Consider the following 22850-nt stretch of genomic DNA (forward strand, 5'->3'; position numbering starts at 1 on the left):
TAACTCAGCCCAGCCATAAGAAGGCAAAACGATATAGACAGGCTGGTGAAAGTTCAGTGAGCCTAGCTTCCTTGTGGTCTGCAGACTTAATTATCACAATGGGAGCACACTGGGGAGAGCTTAATAAATAGCAGGCAGGTTGGAATTCCCTTCTCCGAGCTGCCGCTCCTATAGAGGGGATCATCTATTTATTCTGTATGCTTCCTTTGTCGACATGCTTTAAGTTAGATGTGTACATCAAAGTTGGGTATTTGTTCCTCTGGTGAGATGATGTCTTTCCAGGCGACAATGAGAGGAGGGGGAGAGGCACAGTGAGAGGACATTGCAAATTCGCCCATTTGATATTAAGGTCTTTGTCCTCCCTGATCATCAGACCTCGGGAAAGATAAAGGTAGTTTGGCTATCACAGGAAAGTCTTGATTGCAATTGCTCTGTAGCAACACAGGAAGGCAATCACATAATTAAAAAAAGATATTTCTCTTCTCATCTAAGGCAGTATGATGTTTTCTTATGAAGAAGAAAGAAAATCGGGAGTATTTTAAAAACCAAGATGTTATGTCCTATTTTTAGAGTGGCATTCAGCCAAAAATATGTGCCTTCAGCTGTTTGTTCTATATGGAGTCAGAAATGGTGCCAATTGTTTGTGACTGACCCCTATTTTTGACTCTGTGAGTCTAATTTAATTGAACATGAAATCATGTGGAGGTGTCTGCCCACCTTCTAGACATTTAAAAAAGCCTTGGGGAAGGATGGGTTGTTGGAGCAGCAGCTTTCCCACTGTGTGTCCCCAGAGTCCTGACTGTTGTCCTCTCTGACGTCCTCTCTGTTTGTTGTGGTTTCAGCATCCTGTCAATCAGTCACTCTAGAAAGCATTACTTCAGTCCTGACGCCTTCCAATCCCGACAAACTCCCAGAAAATTCTTGTCTTTCTCTTCCACTGGCCTCTTGGGTTTTTCTGCTCCTCTGATCTCAACCACTTGGTTATACAGTAGATCAGTGTTTCTGAATTCAGGGGAGTTCTGTAAAGTCTGGAGACATGTTTGCATGTCACCACCTTTGGAGAGGCTGGTATTATGGCTTCTCATGGGTAGAAGCCATAGATGATGCTAAACACTTGACAGTGCACCAGACAGCTCTTGATAACAAGGAGTTATCTGATCTGAAGTGTCAGGGTGATGAGATTTAGAAACCTTTTTCCTAGACTGTATCATCCCCAATTGTATTCCACTGGCCATCTCTGTCCTCAGCACTTATACTCCTGGCTCCTACTGCCTGTGTTTCTAGCACCCTTCCTCCACCATCCGTCGTACCCCAACAATTCGTTAACCAACCTCTCCAGTCTGCTGATCCCATACTTTCCCCTACCTCTTTCTTACTTGTCTTAAATTCTGTGGTGCATAGTTATGATATTTTCTCGTATTATTTCTCCTGTCTTGAAATAACTGAACCTTATTTAATTTTAACTCTCTACCTACTCAGTGTCTATATCCATCTGACTATAAATTAATGGAGCAAAATGTGCAACTTTGATGACTGGCTATATCCATTCATAACTGTGTACCTCAAGCAGACCTTTAATGCTGCTGGGTGATCAGAGTATTTGTTACTCATTCATTCATTCATTCATTCATTCATCCCTTACTGCCCTACATGGTCATTTTAATATGTTCTTTCATCTTCTGAATCCCTAGACTTCCCTTTACCCTTATATGCTTCCTTCACCCTAAATAAAGAATAAATAATAATAAGACAACATCTACCAGCTTCTATACTCTGCACATCCCTCGCTGTCAGTACCCACATGCTTTGCCTAGCTGCCTGCCTGTTGCCATAGGTGGACTAGCTGTATTCCCTTCTCAAAGAAATCTCTCTACTGACACATTTTGTCCCATCCCCTCTCACCATCCAGGACTTCACTGTAGTTTCTTCTTCCCATTTGTCCTACATCATCAAATTTTCACTCCACTGAACCATTTCCATCCAGTCCTCTTTCATTTTTTAAAAAAAAAAAAAGCCAAAGAATCGTGAGCAGGGTTGGAGACATGGCTCAGAGATTAAGAGACGTGAACAGGGCTGGGGACATGGCTCAGTGGTTAAGAGCATTGCTGTTCTTCTAGAGGACCCAGGTCCTGTTGAAAATGGTTCACTCTCTTCAATAGCCCTATCTGATGCCCTCTTCTGGTCTCTGAGGGCACTGCATTCACAATTGATATTTTTACACACAAACATACATTAAGTGAAAATAATTGGTGGAGGGGGCCTGGAGAGTTGGCTTAGTGGTTTAGTGCACTGGCTGTTCTTCCAGAGGATCTGAGTTCAATTCCCAGCATCCACATGGTGGCTCACATCCAGTGCTCTCTTCTGACCTCTGGGGGGCAACGGGTGCACATTTGCGGCACAGGCACAGAGATATAAACACATTCACCCGTATACATACCCATATACATAAGAATATTTTAAAATGGATATTCTTATGGTTCTGTTCAATCCCTCTTACCGGTTTTTTTTTGTATCCTTTTGTAACAAAACTATTTGAAAGAGTTGTCTATACTTCTCTTTACAATTCTCTTATTACTTAATTAAAAAAATAATCCTTTATCTCCTTCCTTTCTGCTCTTATTAAAGGTATTAGTGATTTCTATGTCTAATTAAACAGTTCTTATTCCTTATCTGACTTTTTTTTTTTTTTTTTAAAGACAGGGTTTCTCTGTGTAGCCCTGGCTGTCCTGGAACTCGCTCTGTAGACCAGGCTGGCCTTGAACTCAGAAATCCGCCTGCCTCTGCCTCCCCAGTGCTGGGATGAAAGGCGTATATAGCCCTGACAGCCCTTCATCCTGTCTCTAAGTATTTTCCTTCTAGAACACCTCCTTATCCCTTGCTTATCTTCTCATCCAATCTCTCATTCTTTCTCTCAATGGCTGAATCTCTTTTTTCCTGACTTATCATGCTCAGAGTCGACTGCTTGCATAGTTTGTCTGTCTGTCTGTCTTTCTGTTTGTGTTTGCCATTATCTACACTCATTTCTTTGCTGAGAATTTGTAGCTTATTTGCCTGACCCCACATTTGTATGCTGATAGTTCTCAGCACTGTGCCCCCAGTCGAGCCCTTTCTTCTATATCCAGCTGCCTTCCCCACAGCTCTACTTGCATGTCTAGTACGCTTCTCAAAATTCACATTGCCAAAACTGAACTTGCAGTCTTCCCACCTAAAATCTGTTCTACCCACACCTCCCCTGTCTTAGAGAGAGCAGCTCCAGGGTTTCCTGAGCTTAGGCCAAAAACTTGGGCATCATTCCAGGGTCTTGTTTTTCTCCTACTCTAGATCTAGCTGTTGATAAATCTTGTTGTCTGTGCCTTCAACAGTCAGTCTACCTTTCTTTCTCAAGGTCTCCTTGTGTAACTATATAATGGAACTCTCTGTATGGACTAGGTTGGCTTTAGATTCATAGACGTCTGCCTGCTTCTACATCGTCAGTGTTGGAAATAAAGGTGTGTACCACCACACCAGGTCTAAAAGTCTTTACTTTCAAAATGCATCTTGAGTCAGAGGTTGGGGAATATAGTTCAGTCATAGAATGCTTGCCTGGTGTGTCCTGAAGTGTGTAAGTCCCCAACACTGCAAAAACAAACAAACAAACAAACAAACAAACAAAGCCATAAAATACATTTTGAGTCTAACCACTTTTACCACTTCCACTGATATCTCCCATGGCTGAAACTGCTTGTTGCTTGTTCTACTGTGATAACTCCTGACTGGTCTTTCTTCACCTGCTCTAGCTCCTTGGACTATCCACATTCAAACATCTCTTAAGTCTATGGCAGATTCTGTTCTTCTTATGCAGAATCTTGCCAAGACTCCTTATGTTACTTAGTCATTGTATAAAGAATCTATATAATTTGGACATATTGTCCACCTACTGTTTTTCATTTAGTGTCAGCCAAATTAGCAGATCCTTGTGCCTAAAGGCGTTTGCGCTGGCTGTTCCCTTGGCCTGGAGTAGCCTCTCCTCATCCCTACCTGCTGCAGTGATAACACTTTCATCTCCTCCAAGTCGTGGCCAGAGTTCTTTCTCAAGGAGACCTGCCCTGAACTCTTAAGTTAGTCTGCAGTCTACATTCCTGCTCAGCTCTTGCCCTCCCTAGCCCCCTGGCCCCTGTTTCTTATTATGGTTCTCATCTCAATCCCTTCTCCAAGAGGTTAAGTGCCTGCTCACTGCTATGGCAAGTATCTAGAAAGAGGACCTACATGTGATAGGTATTATATATATGTATGTGTTGGATTGGACTCCATAATCTTGGCCTTTTACTTAGTGGTGGGTTTGTATCTTGGTTTCTAAGTCTAGTGGGCAGAATACATCAACCCCTCCACATTGTACTTTTATGAAGTGAATCCATCCTGTTTGTTTAGCTTGGAAGTTCTGGGGTCTGTTTTTTTGGTTAATAACTTGTTTTTGTTCTCTTGATCTCTTCTTGTGTCTGTGAACTTATGTTTGGGTTTGGCTGGCTGTTTAGGTTTTGGCAGACAGGAGAAATGCTCTCTACCCTGGGTCTGATCATTTTCTATTTCCTTGTTTGATGTTTGACTGTAGACAGAGAAGCCAACAGATACCATTTGTTGACCATCCATTACTTGCCAGACTCCGGTAAAGTGAAAGACAAATAAGTTAATAGGCCCGGTTCTCAAGGAGATGGCCTAACACGAGACACATACGCGCAGACCATCTGACACAGAGTGATCTTTCCAGTAATGGAACCCAATAAACTACACAGAATGATAGTCTGTGGTCGGGGCCGGGGGCGGTGGGGGGCGGAGGCAGGGGTGCAAGAGTAAATGCACATGCATTTTTTTATTATTGTATTTTTGTATTATTGTAAGTAAGTGCAGGGGCAAGGAGAAGACCTTCACCTGCAGTCCAATATTTTAAATGCAGCTTCATCAGTTTGGGAGAAATAGAAAAGGAGAAGGCCACATTGTTATAGTTCTAGCTACTGAGGAGGGCAAAATATCAAAACACAGCTGGGAATAGAAGGAAGTATAAGGAAACATTGTTTTCTCCCTAAAGTATACATTTACTTCTTATGCTGAGAACTTTATTCAGGCCTGTTCTTTTGTTTTGTTTTTGTTTTTGTTTCTGTTTTTTTGTTTGTTTGTTTGTTTGGTTGGTTTTTTTGACAGGGTTTCTCTGTGTAGCCCTGGCTGTCCTGGAACTCACTCTGTAGACCAGGCTGGCCTTGAACTCAGAAATTCGCCTGCCTCTGCCTCCCAAGTGCTGAGATTAAAAGCGTGCACCATCCGTTCTAAGGACACTTTTTCTGTGGCTGCTGAGAGTAATAGTATTTATTTTATGACAGGGATACTTTCCTCAAGACTACAATTAATATATAAGGCATCTTTTAAAAGTCCCACAGAAAGTACATGCATCTATTCATAGTGTTGGGAGGGCAGTGGTAGGGCTGGTTCTTATCTGGGCTCCTCAGTCCAGTGTATCATTTGAATGGGAGCCTGCCTACCTGGTTTCCTGCTTCTCTCTCCAGGCTGTTCTCAACATTCCCACCGGCCGTTTAGTTCTAAACGCAGGCAGTTATTTTCCCTCACTAAATCCTTGAAAGCCATCCATTTCCCAGTAGCACCGAGTCCTGCTCTTTAAAAATATCATTGAAGCTGCCTTGTGATCTGCTGTCTTTGATTCTTACATAATCTCCCCTTGTGTCTTGGCATCAGCCTGTACCTTGCACCCTCGCTGTACCAACCAGTTACTTTGTCCTCCACCAAAAATAGATGAGGCGACGGTCATCAGCGAGCATGCGGGATAGTTTGCTTCGTAATATGGACAGTGATTTGTTTTTTCCTGTTATGTTTATTGCTGTCCCTCTAACATCTTGGAACAGAACTTTACACATAGTAGGCTCACAGTAAATTTGCATATGTGAATGAATATTTTAAAATAGACCTATTTTCTTTCTATCTTTTTTTTTTTTTTTTGGTTTTTTGGTTTTTCGAGACAGGGTTTCTCTGTGTAGCCCTGGCTGTCCTGGAACTCACTCTGTAAACCAGGCTGGCCTCGAACTCAGAAATCTGTCTGCCTCTGTTTCCCCAGTGCTGGGATTAAAGGCGTGCGCCACCACTGCCCGGCTAAATAGACCTCTTTTCATGTTACTGTGCCAGGATTAATATTTAGTGCCCTCTTCAGGCCAAATATTACTAATGTTCATCAAGCTGAAACCTTGTTTTTCTCACTTAAACGATGTATAACATTTAGTTTGTTTAATGCATTGGTGGCTAATTAGACATTACTATTGGAATGTAAGAGGTCAATGTTACTCTCTTCTTTCTGGTAACCTTCACCAAGAATATAATGTACTATGTATCTTCAGAAATTATATTCTGGCTAACATTTGCATTTTAGTGAGAGATAAGAGATTACTGTCTTTCTGCAGTAGCTCATCTAGAAACAGAAATCTTTATGCAGCTGGGCCAATTAGTTTCCCTTTCGTTCTTTGACCATAAACACTAATTTACCAAAGATTGCATTTCTATAAGGAAAACCAGAAGGCTCCTTTGTAAAGTTGCTAATGCTCCGTGCCCTTGTTTTATTTCTAGTTGCAATCCAGTGTTTGGAGACCGTTTTTAAGATCAGTCCAGAAGATACACATCTGGCAGTTTCACAGCCTTTGACAGAAATGTTCACAAACTCCGTCTGTAAGGTCTGTAGGCATTTTTTTTTCTCATTAGTATTTGATACAAGTATGACACAATTTTAGCTTGGGTTCTTCCTAGTTGGGGGGCTAGGTCCACAAATAGCCTGGGTGGAAAGAAATAGATGTTATGGATATTATGTAGGAACTAAAATATACCTCACTTAATATGCATATGCTTTAAATGGTCATATTAGCAGCCGTTCTTACATCCTCACCTTGCTGACTTTGAAGTCTTTTATAGTTTATTTTTAAATTTCCAAGATCTACAGTGCTGGAGAGATTGCTCAGCAGTTAACAGCACATACTGCTTCTTCAGGAGCCCTGGGTTGTGTTCCTAGGGCCCGCTTTGGGGGCTGTTGTTCTGTGTTGTGGTTGAGCTTTGCTTAATGAAGAGTTTTGGAGTCATGCTGTTACAAGGAGTGTAAGCTCAGCTTCAGGTGGGTGCTGCTGACCGCACATTTAGCTGCAGTCCCTACACTCTGTTTCTGGATCTTGTCGGGAAAAGACTCTTTGAGTACTTGTAATGAAGATGGACTTTGATAGTTTTAGTCTTAGAAGAGATGAGCTCATATGACAAGATGTACGGAGCTAATTTGCTCTTCCTTTTGTCTTCGTACTTTGATTAAGATTGAACTCTTTGTCTTTTTCATTGTGTTTGAGCTTGTGACTTCCTGAGGTACTCTGCTTTGGTCACCAAATAAGTCCATGGCCGAAGCAGATCTTTACGCTCAGGTTCCCAAGGGCTCTGTGTCCAGCAGCACTTGAAATTTGCTTGCTCCTTAGCTAGTGTCTCCAGTGACTTAGGACTGACGGTATCACAGCTGATGATCATTATTCCTGTCTTCCAGGAACCTCCAGTTGACTTCTACACTCCCTTTCACGAAAGCTCTGTTGCTGTAGTTCTCTGATTGTACTTAATTGTGAGAGAGTTGTTGTATACTGTTTTACAACGTAAAGGGGTTGAGAGTGAATCCCTGTTACTTCGTCAGGGTATTAATTGTGGTAGCATCATCCCTGCGTGGGTCTGCGGGCTGTGCTTCTCCTCATCATGTTAACACTGCAGCAGAGAAAGTCTGAATTGTACCTAAGGCAGCCTTGACATCGTTATGATTAGTTTGTCTTGTCAAGTGCACTTGAATGTGGAGTTAATGACTCTACTTTTAGAATTCTGCTTGTTTCTTTCTGCCCCCGTATTTTGGTTTATACATATGTAAAGTGGACTTTGTTCCCTTTATTTAAAGTATGTAACACTTGCCAGCACATTTTTGCTGCTCAGGCTTAGCCAGGGAGTGTGAGGAATGGTTCTTCCATGTAAAACTGTGATGACTTCATCTTAAAAGGTAAGGGGTTGGAGAAGAAAATAAAGTATAGCCACATATTCAGTATGTTGGGTTTTTTCTGACCTGAAATATTCATTTTTTATATTAATAAACTGTGTGGGCTTGGTGGAAGCTGGGAAATGGACAGGAGATAGAAAGCAGGTTCTGTAGAGCAGCAGGGACCATGTCTTGGAACCACAGTTAAACAGTGAAGGAGTGTGAGTGTTCCTCTCTGTTTCTGTGTCTTGCGCCCCATTGGAAAGGCTTTCTGCCAATCTTTGTCAGTAACTTTACACTTGTGGGTATTTGTCTAATTAGCAAAGTACTTTTCCACATTCCATTTATCACTTTCTTTGAAACCTTAGTTCAGATGAAGGATTACCTTGTATGTTACGTGCCGTACATTGGCACAAAAGCTACCAAGTTATTCTTTTTTTTTTTTTTCCTTCAGTATTGCTGACTTAACTTAAGAGTGAAGTGAGTTCCAGGACAGCCAGGGCTATACAGAAAAACCCTGTCTTGAAAAACCAAAAAAAAAAAAAAAAAAGAGTGAAGTTAAAAACCCATATAATTTTTCCAAGGTCTTCCATAAATGGAAAGATACAGATGTTCCCATTGTCCCTCAGAGCACACCAGAATGTTCAGCTTACTGTAGAGGCGCCTCTGGTTTGAAACTTACGCCTTTTGAGGATGGTAGTAGGTGCTGGCCTGCAAGTTCGTGCTGTTGCTCATCTCACCTAAGATTTCCTATATGACTATAGTTTAGTTTAAAATACCGGACAATACAGAAAGACGTAAGGAAGAGACTTTATTTCCAAATATTATTACTGTTAACTTTTAGAATACACCTTCCTAGCCTTAGTGTGTGAATCAGTGTGTGTGTGTGTGTGTGTGTGTGCACGTGCACATTTTTGTATGCCTTTAAGTGAGAGCATTATAGATGCTCGTTTCATTGATAAACGATATCGAGATACGTGTTTTAGGATAATAAACACACTACTCTAGAAGTTTCTAGTTCTGATATTGTTCTTTGTATATTAAGTCCACATTTCATTCCTGGAATGGAATTCCTGGCTATGGGCAAAGAAAGCTAGATCTGTAACTCGAGCTCCAAGGCAGGAGGATCACACGTTTGATGCCTGCCTGGGCTATCAAGTAGGTTCAGAGGTGGCCTAGGCATTCTAGTGGGAAAGACCCTGCCCTGAGGTCAAGAGAAAGGGCAAAACCTCACTCTGGTGCTCCAGCCAAACAGCCAGCAGGGCACTGGCCAGCATCTCTGAGGTCCTAGACTGAATGTCCAGCACTGAGAGAGAAAAAAAACAGGTGAGTTACTGAAATGTGTGCAGTTTATTACTATTTATAGATTTGGGATGCCTTTTCGTGTGCTATAAGGAAACACATTCTGGTTCCATTTCAGAATGACATACGGCCGCTTTCAAACTCGGTACCTGAGGATGTGGGAAAGGCGGACCAGCTGAAGGATGAAGGTAAATACGCTCTGGAGATGACATCTCTGAGGTGGCAGTATGATAGTTTCCACTGATGAGGACTGCACCGTCCTCATCCCTGTGGCTTTTCTGGAGCGGATGTGAATGTGATGGGTAAGAGGCCTGGTGACACAGAATGCCTGTCAATACCAAGGCCGTCAAGACTAGCCAGTATCCACTAAGCCTCACTGAATAAATACCTTATGGGCTATTTACTTTGAACTCTGCTTGCTATTTGACTCAATTCTCCTTTATTTTTTAACCAAAAAGAGGTAATTAACTATAAGTATTATTTTAACTTTCATATTAATGTTTTAAAAGGATTTTGAAGTTTATTAATGCATGCATATGGCATCTGTCTTGTTTATTGTATTACATTTCATGACATCCTTATTCTTCAGTCTTATCTTAGGATTACATTATAAAGTAGGTTAGTCTCTGTTTTCAATTATGTTTCCTCTAAAAATGATATTGTCAGAGTGCCTTGAAATCTTAAAGTGCCATGACCTCATAATTTACACGTAAAATAAAAGCAACGCCCAGTGCTCATTGTGCTTGCGCTGTGTTTCCCAGAGCATTTATAGCTCAGCCATCCAGAGGCAAATCGTACGCTTTGTAATTGGAGCAGCTTCTTCGGAAGTTTTCCTCCCACTCGAGCTTTGCATCCTGTGGACACTCCGGTGACGCTGTATGGTCTCCACTGCCCTGCATGGCAGCAGCTGTTTTAGCTCTGGTGGTAGTGCTCAGCACAAGGCGAATTGAAATGGTATTTTTGTCCTGTATGCTACCTGCTCTGCATGGCAGCCTTGGGAAATGGTAATCCCTGCGGAGCGTTTTGTTTGGTTTTGTTTTGACATAGTGAGTGTTAGGAGGGTGTGGGCTAGAGGGAGGGGCAGCCAGAGACTCCTCAAACACAACAGCTGGGGAGACTGGGTCACTCCCGCTTTCTCCTTTAACAAAAGCTTTTGGTCTTCATTTCAATGAGACGTGTCATATGTCAGACATGCTATGGGCAAAGTCTAAATGATGGCCCTTCTGTCTAGATTTTGTTACTTGTGCGAAAACAAATGGTCCTGGTAGGTCGTCAAGGATCCTTCCAGGCTGGAGGTGTTAATCAAGGCTGCTTCATAGCTAGGACCCTCCTGGAGCATGGCTTTCCGATGTCTCATGCGCTTCTCAAAAGCAGAAAGAAGCAGCAAGGGCTGCCAGCTGCTGTCCCCTGGTGGGGCTGTGAGAGAGCAAGGAGAATAGCATGTACTACTATAAAGTGTTATACCAATGCCTTATTGCTGTGCTATAGCCACAGATTTCATCTGTATCCTGAATCTCCCTATTGACTATCTTATAGATGGAAGCTTTCTAATCACTGACTTAGGTTACAGTACTTGCATATATTTGTAATACACACACACACACACCACACACTTACACATTTAAGGTGGTTTGTAGGAAGGACCCAAGAACGTTTTAATGTCAGTGATTGTAAAATGCAGCCCCAAAGCACAAGGTCCCATAGCAGCAGCAGCAGCAGCAGCAGCAGCAGCAACAGCAACAACAACAAAGTTGCTCTTTTATTATATACAGTCCATTGGTTTATAACATTCACAGATCTTATGACCAAATCAGTTATTAACCATTTTTACCCATTAGCAGTTATTCACATCCTCACCTACAGTAGCTTTGGCTTACCCTGGAAGCCTTACCACCTGCCTTTCTTTCTTTTTTCCTTTTTTCTTTTCTTTTTGGCAGCTCTTACAGTTACTTTATTGTTATTGTTGTTGTTTTTGTTTTAGAATTATCTATTTTTAAAAATGTGACTACATTGCTGTCTATGTTGCTGTCTTCAGACACACCAGAACAGGGCATCGGATCCCATTACAGATGGTTATGAGCCACCATGTGGTTGTTGGGAATTGAACTCAGGACCCCTGGAAGAGCAGTCAGTGCTCTTAACTGCTGAGCCATCTATTAAGCCCCATTTATTTATTTATTTATTTATTTATTTATTTATTTAAGCAACAATTTTCCATCCCTGCCCCCTTCCAAAACCAAAACCCAAAACAAAGCCAAAAACAAAACAACTTTAAGCTTACATCTGAGAGTATTACTGAAGAGAGGCCCATTTTATTAATGAAGATAAGTTTTTAAAACTGGGCGGGGGAAGATGTTTCTTGGAAGAGGTTGTTGAGTCTCTGAACCAATGAGTTTCTGTTCCCACATGGAGTTTCCATTATTTACAGCTGAAAGCACTTGGGTCCCCCAACCTGAGAATCTGCATTTTTGTCTAGCCCCCTAATGATTCTATGCAGGTGCTGGAAACCGTGTTTTGAGAAACTCATATCTAAAATACTGGCAAACCCCTAGCTTTCTCAGGAAAGCCATGTTTATGTGACATGGGTCACCTTAACCGATTTCCAGTATGGAGTTCCTCCGTGCAGAGTCCAGGATTAGACATCTTCGTGGATGTGTTTAGGTTCTCCTTCATCCTTCAATGCTAATCTCAGTCTCCATTTATTCCACAGCACTTGCCCGGCAGTGCGGATCAGAATCCAGGGTCCTCAATGCCTCCCTGTGCAAGAACTTCAGCAGTAGCTACTACCCTTCAGATTATTTTGATCAATGGATGTTGAGCAATTGGGTGAACTCCAAAGATCCTGGGAACTAAAAACCTTTTATACTATGTAGTTTTTCCATGCAGTATCTAGGAGTAATGAAATCCTCCCACATCCCTTAGGGAAAAATACAAGATTTCCCGTTATTTACTTCCTTAGATGTTAAGCAACCACAAAAAACTTTAAAAAAAAAATCTAGCTGTAGTCACAATGTTGAGCTTCATTTCAGGGGATCCAAAGCCCTCTTCTGTCCTCAAGGCCAGGAGCACATGTTGTGCACAGACAGGCAAAAGACCTACACACAAAAAGAAAAGGAATAGGAAGAATTCCATGGAATTCTTTCTAATATATGCTGGCATTTCTACCACAGGAGAGATTAAGTACTGGCCTCACGGGGCCAACATTTTAAAATGTAAAAATCTGGAAGAAATTGCATATTATAGTTCTATTAGTTTTACATAGAAATGTGTTTAACCCAGGCTTCATGGAAAGGGGATAGGTTCCTCTAAGAACCACCTGCCTGTCTTTTACCCTTCCCGCCCCTGCTCTCTGCAGGCTTGTCTCCCACTTTCCCATTAAGCAGCTAACAAACAAAACATGAACATGGGCAGGAAACAGAGGAATCACAGAGGCTCCTAGACATCCCGGTCTCAGATGTAGCGTTTCCGGTTTTATCTAGCGGTTCTAACCAGCACACTGGACACTGCACCCCTTCCTGCGATGCAATAGCAGAGGAATCCCTCATTTTACTCATTAAATTACTGCCAGCTGTATGTGCAGTTGATCTTCCTGAAAATCAGTAGGCTAGTATGGCATCTGAAATCCTATCTCTCTAGAAATTACTCTCCTACAACCCCCTTAAAAGGCTTCTACATCCTTTAAAAAGGATGTTACCTGCCAAAGACGTATTAGCAGAGTTGGTTTGGCCAGCTAACGTCTAGCAGCCGTCCTAGCATGGCTGCGCAGAGGTGTGTGTGTTGAAGGGAGGAGCACAAGGTCAGGTCCAGCTCAAGGTGGTAGCTAAGGAGAGGGGAGGAATATGGCCAGCTCTAAATGGGAGTGCGGAAGCGAACCAGGAGAGAATATGTATCTATGACCTAGCCGCATGCCTGCCTCCCAACAGCTGCATTTCACGTGATGCAAATATTAATTCCCGTGACTCCATATTGCCGAAGTGATTCAATCACCAGGAAACTAAGGGCAGGGTCTCTGTGGTATAAGATAAAACTGACCCCGGTTCAATTTTGTGATTGAAAAACACTGCGTGTGACCTTCTTCGTGTTTTTGTAGTTTCTGTGGCTGAGCCGTGTGGGTCAGACTTTACACTTTTTCACACTCTGCTGACAGAGCCTGTCCCGATCTGATTGCAGGCAATAACCACATGAAAGAAGAAAATTATGCTGCGGCAGTGGACTGCTACACGCAGGCAATAGAACTGGATCCTAACAATGCCGTTTATTATTGCAACAGGTAACGTGGTTCGTCCTGAAACGCTGGGATTCACAGCTCTGAAAGGCAGATGTCACATGTGTCTGTTGAGAAAAATTTGAAAGACAGAAAAATAAGCTGAAGGAGAAAAAGGAAAGAATAAAGCCCTAGGCTTCATTCAGAGGCCACCAATCTTTTTAAATTTTAATTTATTTATTTTTTACTTATTTACTTTGCATCCCATTCAATACCCCTCTCTCAGGCACCCCCTTCCATAATCCTTCTACCCCCACTTCTCCTCTGAGTAGGAGCGGCCCTCCTAGATATCCCCTCTGCATATTCTCTTATGTGCCCACCCATCTCGCTTTAAAGTTTTTGTTTTGTGCGTGTGTTAGTTTGTGCGCATGAGTGTGTTTATGTGTGTGAGTATATGTATGTGTCTGTGTGACTGTGTGTGAGTATGTGTGTGTGTGCTTGTGTGTGTAGGTACTCATGAGACATTATGACAAGATATAAATATTACTGTAAAATTGCTTGATTATAGAGTAATACATGAAAAATGTGAGCCTAAGTAAATAATTAATTTTTCAAGAGATTAGAATTCACCAATACTCTTATGTTGGCTAATACTCAGAGACTTTTGGTGATATTTATTCTTGCTTTTAATCACTGTTAAATTGAAATTAATGAATATGCTTCCCTTTCTCATTTAAATGGGCTCTTACCCCCGAGGATTCAGCCATAGGGCATGCTGTTAAATATTAAATAAACAGTTAAAAAGGTTTTATTTGCCTTCTTCTTCTTTTTTTTTTTTTTTTTTTTTCTGCTTGATAACCAGAGAGCTAGTGAAGGAACAGAAGGCATTTCCAGTGCTAGTGAATCAGGTAGATTGTCGCGTTAACAGCTCTGCCCATGAAACAGGAAGTGACTGAGTGTGGGCACATTGCAGCCTCCTGCTTCTGCACAGACTTGGTGTTCACTTTCCTTCCGTCCGTGTAGCCTCGGTGCGAAGTCTGTCACTTTCTCTCTAGGAGGCTCTTGCCACTGGGATGGGTGGGTGAATCACCTAAGGATAGGGAGACAGGGAACTGGTATGGACATCCACTTGGGTGATTTGGAAAGAGTTGGAAGTGGTTTGGAAAGACACGGAATTTGAATAAGACTGAGGAAAATGGAAGACATTTCAGGTTGGAGAACGTAATTTAAAATGGAGAATTGGGCCGGGCGGTGGTGGTGCACGCCTTTAATCCCAGAATTTGGGAGGCAGAGGCAGGCAGATTTCTGAGTTCGAGGCCAGCCTGGTCTACAAAGTGAGTTCCAGGACAGCCAGGGCTACACAGAGAAACCCTGTCTTGAAACAAACAAACAAACAAACAAACAAACAAACAAAATGCAGAATTGGGAGCTGGGGAGAGCTCAGTTGGTAAAGTCCCTTCCATGCAAGCTTGAGTTTAAGCCCCAGAACCCATACTGTTTAAAAAGCCAAGTACTGTATTGTATGATTGTCCTCTCAGTGCTGGGGAAGCAGAGATAGGTAGAGCCCAGGGTCTCGCTTAGCCAGTCAGCACAGGCTCCTTGATAAGCTCCGGCCAGTGAGAGACCATATCTCCAAAGGAAGGTCAAGGGCACCTTGTCCTCTGGCCTCCACTTGCTATGTATACACAGCCACACGTGTACCTGCACACACACATAAGATTCAGAATCACCAGGCCATTGTAAGAAAAGATGGCTCGTACCACCGTCTAGTTGCCTTAGCTCCGAGGAGGATGGGAATCAGGGCCTATGGTTTTGCATTTTGCTTTCCTGTTTTTCTAGCAGATTCCTAAAGTCAGTTGACTGAGATTGAACTTGATCGATGGATCTCAGTTCTACTACTTATCTTCTATACAACCTCTGGACAGTCACGTATCCGTTGTAAGAATCTATTGCGAAATAAACATAATGCTAGCCACTTCAGTGTGCACTTGGAGGGGTGGTCATACGTACAAAGAGCCTAGCTGGTCCTAGACTAAAAGTAGTTCCTTCAAAGCACATTGCTGCTCTGTGAGTTCCAGGCTGACCTGACCTACTTGTAAGTTTCAGGACAGTCAGGGATGCATAGTGAGATCTTGTCTCTAAGTAAGTAAGCAGCAGTGTAACTCTGGTGACACACACCTATAATCTCACCCCAGGGACAGTTTAGTTATAGATGTATAATAAAGTTAGAAGTTCAAATGGATGTGTAGCAGAAGATGGCCTAGTCGGCCATCACTGGGAAGAGAGGCCCCTTGGTCTTGCAAACTTTATATGTCTCAGTACAGGGGAATGCCAGGGCCAAGAAGTGGGAGTGGGTGGGTAGGGGAGCAGGGTGTGGGGAGGGTATAGGGGACTTTCAGGATAGCATTTGAAATGTAAATGAAGCAAATATCTAATAAAAATTTGAAAAAAAAAAAAAAGAACGTGGCAGGGGGAAAAAGAACGTCAAATGGGGCAAAAGCATGTACAGACTTTATTTGTTTATTTATTTATTTAAGACAGGGGACTGTCCTCGAGCTCACAGAAATCTGCCTCGCCAGGGCTGACATTATGGCATTAAAGACGTACACCACATGTCTGGCAAAAGTATGAGGCTTTTGTTGTTTCAAAATCCACTTTCTGGAGAACATGTGTGCCAGCCATTAATGCGCACATTAGTTGTGAGAGCTGATCTTCAAAACTTTTATCAGAGCTAATCTACACATGATGTGATATTTCTTACAGAAAACTGGAAAATCTATACTCCCGGTTTCAGTGTCCAGGATTGTCAGTGTCTCTTCTAGCTGCCTTCCAATAGGATTGGTTTTATAGAATACTGTTCATGGAGAGCCAACCAACATTTTGGCCATTTACTGTGGATACTCAGTGTTGATGGGATGCAATAATAGTTGTATTAGGAATAGAATTGATAGAATGAAAAAATTAATCCTCCCCCCCACTTGGTGTGTGTGTGTGTGTGTCCATCCGTCTATCCATCCGGCCAGCTGTCTGTCTGTCTGTCTGTCTCTCTGTCTGTGAATTATTAGAGTAGCTTACAGGCTATGTGCTAAGTAGTCCAACATTGCCTGTCTCCTAATAGAAAGCCCAGGATTCCAGTAGTTGTTCAGTCCACAAGACTGGGTGTCTCAACAGTGCCAATCTAGTGTTGGAGTCTCAGAGAAGTCCTAGAGAGCCGCCCATTTTCAGTCTATGTTGAAATACCCCAGGGGAGGAGTGCCTCAGGAACAGAAGAGATGAACTCACCACTGAGACTAAGGCAAAAGCTAGCTTTCTTCCTTCGTGCCCTTTTGTGTGGCTCATGTCTTCCGATGTAGCTCAGATTTAGGGTCAATCTTTCACCTTCAAATGGGTATGTATTCTACCTCCAAAAATCCCACACACAAGTGCCAGCTGTTCTGGTTCAGTTAATTCCAGATGTAGTGCAGTTGACTGTAAGATTAGCTATGACAGAAGTAGATACTCCTAATCTCTACTTTGATGGCCAGAGGAAATGGGAACATTTAAGGCATGATGGGGTCAGTGAGGAACACAGTGTTTCCGTCCTCTCTAGGGGACTGTCTCAGCGGGCACAGCATTTGCTTCACACGTTTGGTGATCTGAATGCATTTGCTGCAAACCCAAGCACCCTGAGTTCAGATCTCAGAACTATATAGTGTTAGTAGCTATAATTCCAGCATGCCCCTGGGGATGAGAGGGGAAGGCAGGAGGCTTTCCAGAGGCTCAGGGCCAACTACCCTGCTGGAGCAGACCCTGTCTCAAGGTGGAAAGGTGAAAACTGACACCTGAAGGTGTCTGACTGCCATACATGAGCACACATAGGTGTATACACACACACACACACACACACACACACACACACACACACACACAGAGACAGACATTTTCACCCATTTTCTTATTTTGATATGTGTTACTGGAGAGTCCAGAAAGTCTCGGAAAGAACTTATTGTTGATTAGTTTCAACGAAGACAGAAGGTTGACTGGGTAGTTAAACAAACAAGCAGACAATTTGGGCAATTTAGACATGGGTATAAGAGAATAAAGGAGCAAGAGACTGACTAGTGCCTCTCAGTTTGTGGGCAAGCTTAGCAAGCTGGAGAGTGTGGGGCACATTTGTCATGGGCTTTTGTCTGTTGACCATAAAGGAATCTAAGTCAAGTTTTGGGTTTGTAACTGTTTCCCCCAAGGGCTTTCTGCCTTTATTACTAGAAGGGACCTCAAGTTTGGGAGGTACCATGTTAGGAGCAGTGGGTACAGCATGTCCTTGGCGGGGTGGAGCAGTGAGAACCTAAGATGTTATCCTATGCTCTGGCCCTCACACCTGACCTCATGCAGATGTCTCTGGCTGCTGATAGTCCCTGTTGGCCTCCGCTTACGAGTCCTAGGGCTTCTGCTTTTCCTCCCCTTTCCTCCCCTGGGTGAACCCTTCCAAGTTGGCATCATTATCAGCAGGTCCTCATTGCTGAGATGTTTGCATAGGCAAATGCTGTTGGCCTAGAGTTGGTCTCTTCAGCCCTCTTCTGAAGTAGATTCCCGGGTTTGCTGAAGCTGATGATGGCCTTGGAGAGACTGAAGGAGTAAAGCTTAGGCTGTGTCAGGAGTAAAGGAATGGGAGAGGTTGTCACGGGTTGGGAATTTTTTGGTATGTTTTAACCTTAGTATTAAAGTGGCCAATTCATAGCAGCTGCCCCCTATGCCTCCCTAGCGCTCTATGCCTCCCTAGCGCTCCAAGTGTCTCCATGTTCTCAGTTTGCATCTCAGGCAAATTGAGAGGCCATAAATAGGGTTGTGATAACCCACACATCTGTATTCTCTAAAGCAAAGGGAAAGGAAAAGGGAGTCTACTTTTTCTTCCAGATGTTTTAAGCTGTCTTTAAATTGTTGTATAATCACACAGTTCGACTTAGAGTGATGTGATGTAAACATAGGGGCCAGAGCCATGCAGTTTCCTGCCTGAAAAGCCTGGTCTGCTGCCTTATTGTAATGTCTCCTCCCCTCCTCAGGGCCGCTGCCCAAAGCAAATTAAGTCACTACACAGACGCAATCAAGGACTGCGAGAAAGCCATTGCAATTGACTCGAAATACAGCAAGGCCTACGGAAGGATGGGGTGAGTGCCCAGACAACGTCCAAAGCATTGCCAGAGAATCATAGATGCTGTGGTTCAGGCCTGATGGTGGATATCCTGACTAACATTGTCCCCTGTGTGATAAGACAAATGTAATAGAAAGAAATATAGCAAATATAGCTGACTACACTTGAGGTCCATCATGGGTGTTTCAGGACTGACTAGGAACTGTGTGAGCAAACTCACTTCATAGCTTGGACCATAAAAACACAAGTAAGTTTAGTAGGTCCCTAACTATGTATTTTCCCTGGAATCCACTGTTTGGTATTTGTTAGTTCCGAGTTCATGGAGACTTTATGGGATTTAATTTCTGTCAGTAAGAACTGACTGCATGTGCTGTTGGAACTCTTGAATTCTATATCTGAAATCCATCCTCAAATATTCCATTCCTTTTTATCTCTGTTTGAGTATTTAATAGACATGTTGAATTTAATGTGTTTCTATCAGAACTCACGTACCCATTGCTTTGGCCCAAAGCTGAGGAGTTGGTCTGTGTCTATCTAATCTGCTGGCATATCTGGTCTAGCCTCATTTTCTCCATGTATCTTACATTCAGTTGTGCACTAGCTTGCTTATAGGATTAACCTAGATTGCCATTTCTTACCTACTCTGCTTTAGTTACCTTCTAATTGGTCTTTATGCCTCAATTCTCTACCTCACCAATTGTTGATCCTCTACCTTCTCTGTTGATCCTCTACAGAGAAGCCAGAGTGAGCTTTCAAAAGTCTAACCCAGAAGAGTTGACTATCTAAATAGACAGAATGGTTGCCTAGCATGCTGGTAGCTCTGGATTGGAGCCCTAGCATTGCACAAACAGTGTGTGTGTTGCATGCTTATAGTCCCAGCACTTTGGAGGGAGAAACAAGAAGATCGTGAGCTCAAGATCATCTTTGGCTACAAAGCAACTTTGAGGCCACCCTCGGCCACATGAGACCCTGTCTCACACCTGCCTACCAAACCCTAAAAGCATAACTCACATAGTCATTCCATTGCAGCTGTAGTTTAAAGTCTAAACGATAAAGAAGTCCCATATGACCCAGTGTAGCCAGCTGCCCTCTCTGCTTTCTTTTCTGGGACCCATCCTCATGTGCCTTGGTCCTATGCTTTAAGCTTACAAGATCTGCATGTTTCTTAGCATCTCTGTGTTTGCTTCTGTGTCTGGGTTGATAGTACTCTCCCAAATTCTCTGTGATTATTTTCTGCCTTCATGTCTTCTGCATGTGGCCATTTTTGAGCAAACACTGCTGTCATTTTCCTTAATATCACCCATTCTGGGTGCATGTTTGTTGCCTGGGCTCCTCAGGTGGAAGGAGATTTTCTTAAACTTAGGAACTTTTTTAAAGACTGTGGAGTGCTGAGTATTTAAAGTGGTACCTGGTACATAGTAAGTTTTCCATCCTTACGGTGATTAATTAGGAACTCTGTTGAGGATCCTTCAAGGTTGACTAATAGAAAACTAGTTGGGTTATAAGAATTTCTAATTTTATCTATGTAAGAAGGTAAGGTAATACAGAAAAGAAAGGGTTAATTTGTTTAAAAGACAAATCTAGAACAAACAAGACACTTAATACTGTCTTTTTATACTTAGTTATTACTGCTTAATTCTGATGTATTTTTCAAGTAAACTATAGGTAGGGAATGATAAACATTAAAATTTAGGTATACTCAGGCTTGTGCCTGGGACAATAATTTATTGAGTTACAGAAGATCCTTATTCTGTCTAACAAGTCACGTGTTGTTCAGGACTAGTCACCTGATAGCTACATTCTGCTTTTAATTTAACAGATGAGAAACTAGAGGCCAGCGAGATAGGTTAGCAGGTAAAGGCACAGTTGAGCCTGACAGTTCTAGGTCAACCCCCAAAGCCCATGTTAAAGTGGAAGGAAAAGACTGAGTCAACAGAGTTGCCCTCTGGTCTCCACATGTGTCCCCTGGCACCATTTCCTCCAATAATCAATCAATCAATCAGTCAATTATTTTAAAAAGCTATAGGAAGTAAAACAGTAAAAACAAAATTAGGAAACTAATATTATTGTTCAAGTGTTTTAGGAAGGAAGATGTAGGATGCTCTCAAATACATCGCATTCAGATGCAGGTATGTCCCACCTGAGGCCTGTGGGCTGCATGTGTCTTAGGATAGTTATGAGTGCAGCCCAACACACCTGTAGGCGACAGAGTTGTTATAAGGTCAGAAGGTTTGACACTCTTGGTTTATTAGGGTCCTTGAGAAGAGTGTCAGCATCATGGATTTACACGATCACAGGATTGCAAGCACAAAGCTTGGTTTAGCTCAGCCTAGAGATTCGTAAAGCAAGCTACTTCATTTACCTGTCAGTCTTAAGGAAAATAGAAAGGTGAGTAGTCTGAGCTTTCAGTTTATGAACTGTGTGGGACGCATGTGTAATGGAACAGAAAGGAGACAACTGAAGCTTACAGGATCTTGGAGTTGGGGAGAATTGATGGCGCTCTCTCTGAACCATAACGTAATGAGGGTTAGAACTGAATGCTAAGTCCCTGAGTGCTCCGAGCATATGACCTTCTGCTGTTCTGCAGCATAACTGTGCTCCCTTTCCAAAGGCTCGCCCTCACTGCCATGAATAAGTTTGAAGAGGCAGTTACAAGCTACCAGAAGGCACTGGATCTCGATCCTGAAAATGACTCGTATAAGTCAAATCTGAAAATAGCAGAGCAGAAGCTAAGAGAGGTATCTAGTCCTGTAAGTTGTCTCTGTGGAACAGATCCTGTCACTCACAATTGGTTAACATCACAGTGGCTGGAATGAATCTCAGCTCTAACTCTTTTACAGACAGGAACTGGGTTGAGCTTTGACATGGCTAGCCTGATAAATAACCCAGCATTCATCACCATGGTGAGTATACTTCCTTCCCTTTGGATCTACTGTCTGTTGTCCACTATATATTTGCTCTCCTTCTCTGCCATTCTTTTTAGGGAGATGGAATTTTTCAGTAGTTGCTGGAGTTGACCCATAGCTCTTGAACACAAGTGAGTCTCCTGCCTCAGCCTCTCAAGGAACTGAGAGTACAAGCTCCAGATCCAGATTTTTTTTTTTAAAGAAACAAACTCAGAGGTTTCCAGTGAGTGGCAGATGTTCATGGCAGAGGCTAAGACAGGAGTGCCTCAACTCGGAGGAAGCCAGGGTGTTTGTAGAAAGCCCGTACCTTCCTAAACTAGAATATAGAAGTCGGTGTTTGTGTGGATATGTACACTTTATAAGACAAAACTCATACTTTTTTTTCATTAGATTGTCAGTTTGCAAATATGAAACTTTAAAAACCACTGTCTTGGGCTAGTGAGATGGCTCAGCAGTTTACAGTGCTCCATACATAAACCTGGTGATCTGAGGTCACACATGGCGGAAAAAACCAACCGACTTCCACAAGTTGCCTTTTGACCTTTACACAAGCACTGTGGCACACATTCTCTCTCTCCCTCTCTCTCAATTCTCTCATAAATAAATAAATGTAATTTAAAACCTGAAAGTTGTATCAAACTGGTCCTAGGAAGATATATCTACCAACTGCTGTCTGAGGATTTTGATTATAGCCATTACCCAAACTTGTTTTCTGTCTTAAGAGTTTTTTAAAACAGGCTCTCATGTAGCCCAGGTTCAAACTTGCCTCAACTAGCCTCAAACTTAGTATGTAGCTGAAGGTGACCTTGAATATTTTGCTCTTCAGGCCTCTTAAGTGCTGGGATTAAAGGCATGCCCTACTTTAGCCAGTTTATGCAATGCTGGAGACTGAACCCAGGGCTTCATGCATCTTAGACAACTAAGCAACATCTCTAGTTCTTCAAACCAACAAAAATAACTACAGTTCTTTGAAAAACAACCATGATTCTATGATCTGGTGGGCCTAGGGTGTTACCTGGGTCTACAGTACCCCTGGAGTTACTAACTGCATACTTTGTATGTAAACATCCCACTGCCTGGCCTGGTGGTGCATGTCTGCAATATTTGCATGTGGAAGGCTGAGGCCAGCCTTCTGTACACAGGAATTTGAGGCCAGCCTTGGCTACATGGGGAGACCCTGTCTCAAAACAAAACCATATACATTCTACCATACGCTGTGTTCCTAAAATGGCAGGAATCGGTTCCTGTTCATCTTTGTTCAAGTAAATGTGTTTTACAATCCTTAAATCCTTA

The 22850-nt window shown here is 42.5% G+C and overlaps 1 protein-coding gene across 3 annotated transcripts in view; it reads left to right on the forward strand.

Moving 5' to 3' along the window:
* Sgtb (small glutamine rich tetratricopeptide repeat containing beta) overlaps positions 1-22850 on the forward strand; it is a 34138-nt gene that overhangs the window by 2062 nt on the left and 9226 nt on the right. For 2 of the 3 annotated variants that reach the window (XM_029468583.1, XM_021180303.2), the window contains exons 3-8: positions 6601-6704; positions 9435-9504; positions 13487-13586; positions 18563-18667; positions 21263-21401; positions 21492-21554. In XM_029468583.1, coding sequence (XP_029324443.1) covers positions 6601-6704; positions 9435-9504; positions 13487-13586; positions 18563-18667; positions 21263-21401; positions 21492-21554 — 581 coding nt within the window. The remainder of the gene's footprint in view (positions 1-6600; positions 6705-9434; positions 9505-13486; positions 13587-18562; positions 18668-21262; positions 21402-21491; positions 21555-22850) is intronic. The other variant, XM_029468584.1, reaches the window with a different exon arrangement.

Source organism: Mus caroli, chromosome 13, assembly GCF_900094665.2.
Source record: "Mus caroli chromosome 13, CAROLI_EIJ_v1.1, whole genome shotgun sequence".
In the NCBI taxonomy this organism is placed as follows: domain Eukaryota; kingdom Metazoa; phylum Chordata; class Mammalia; order Rodentia; family Muridae; genus Mus; species Mus caroli.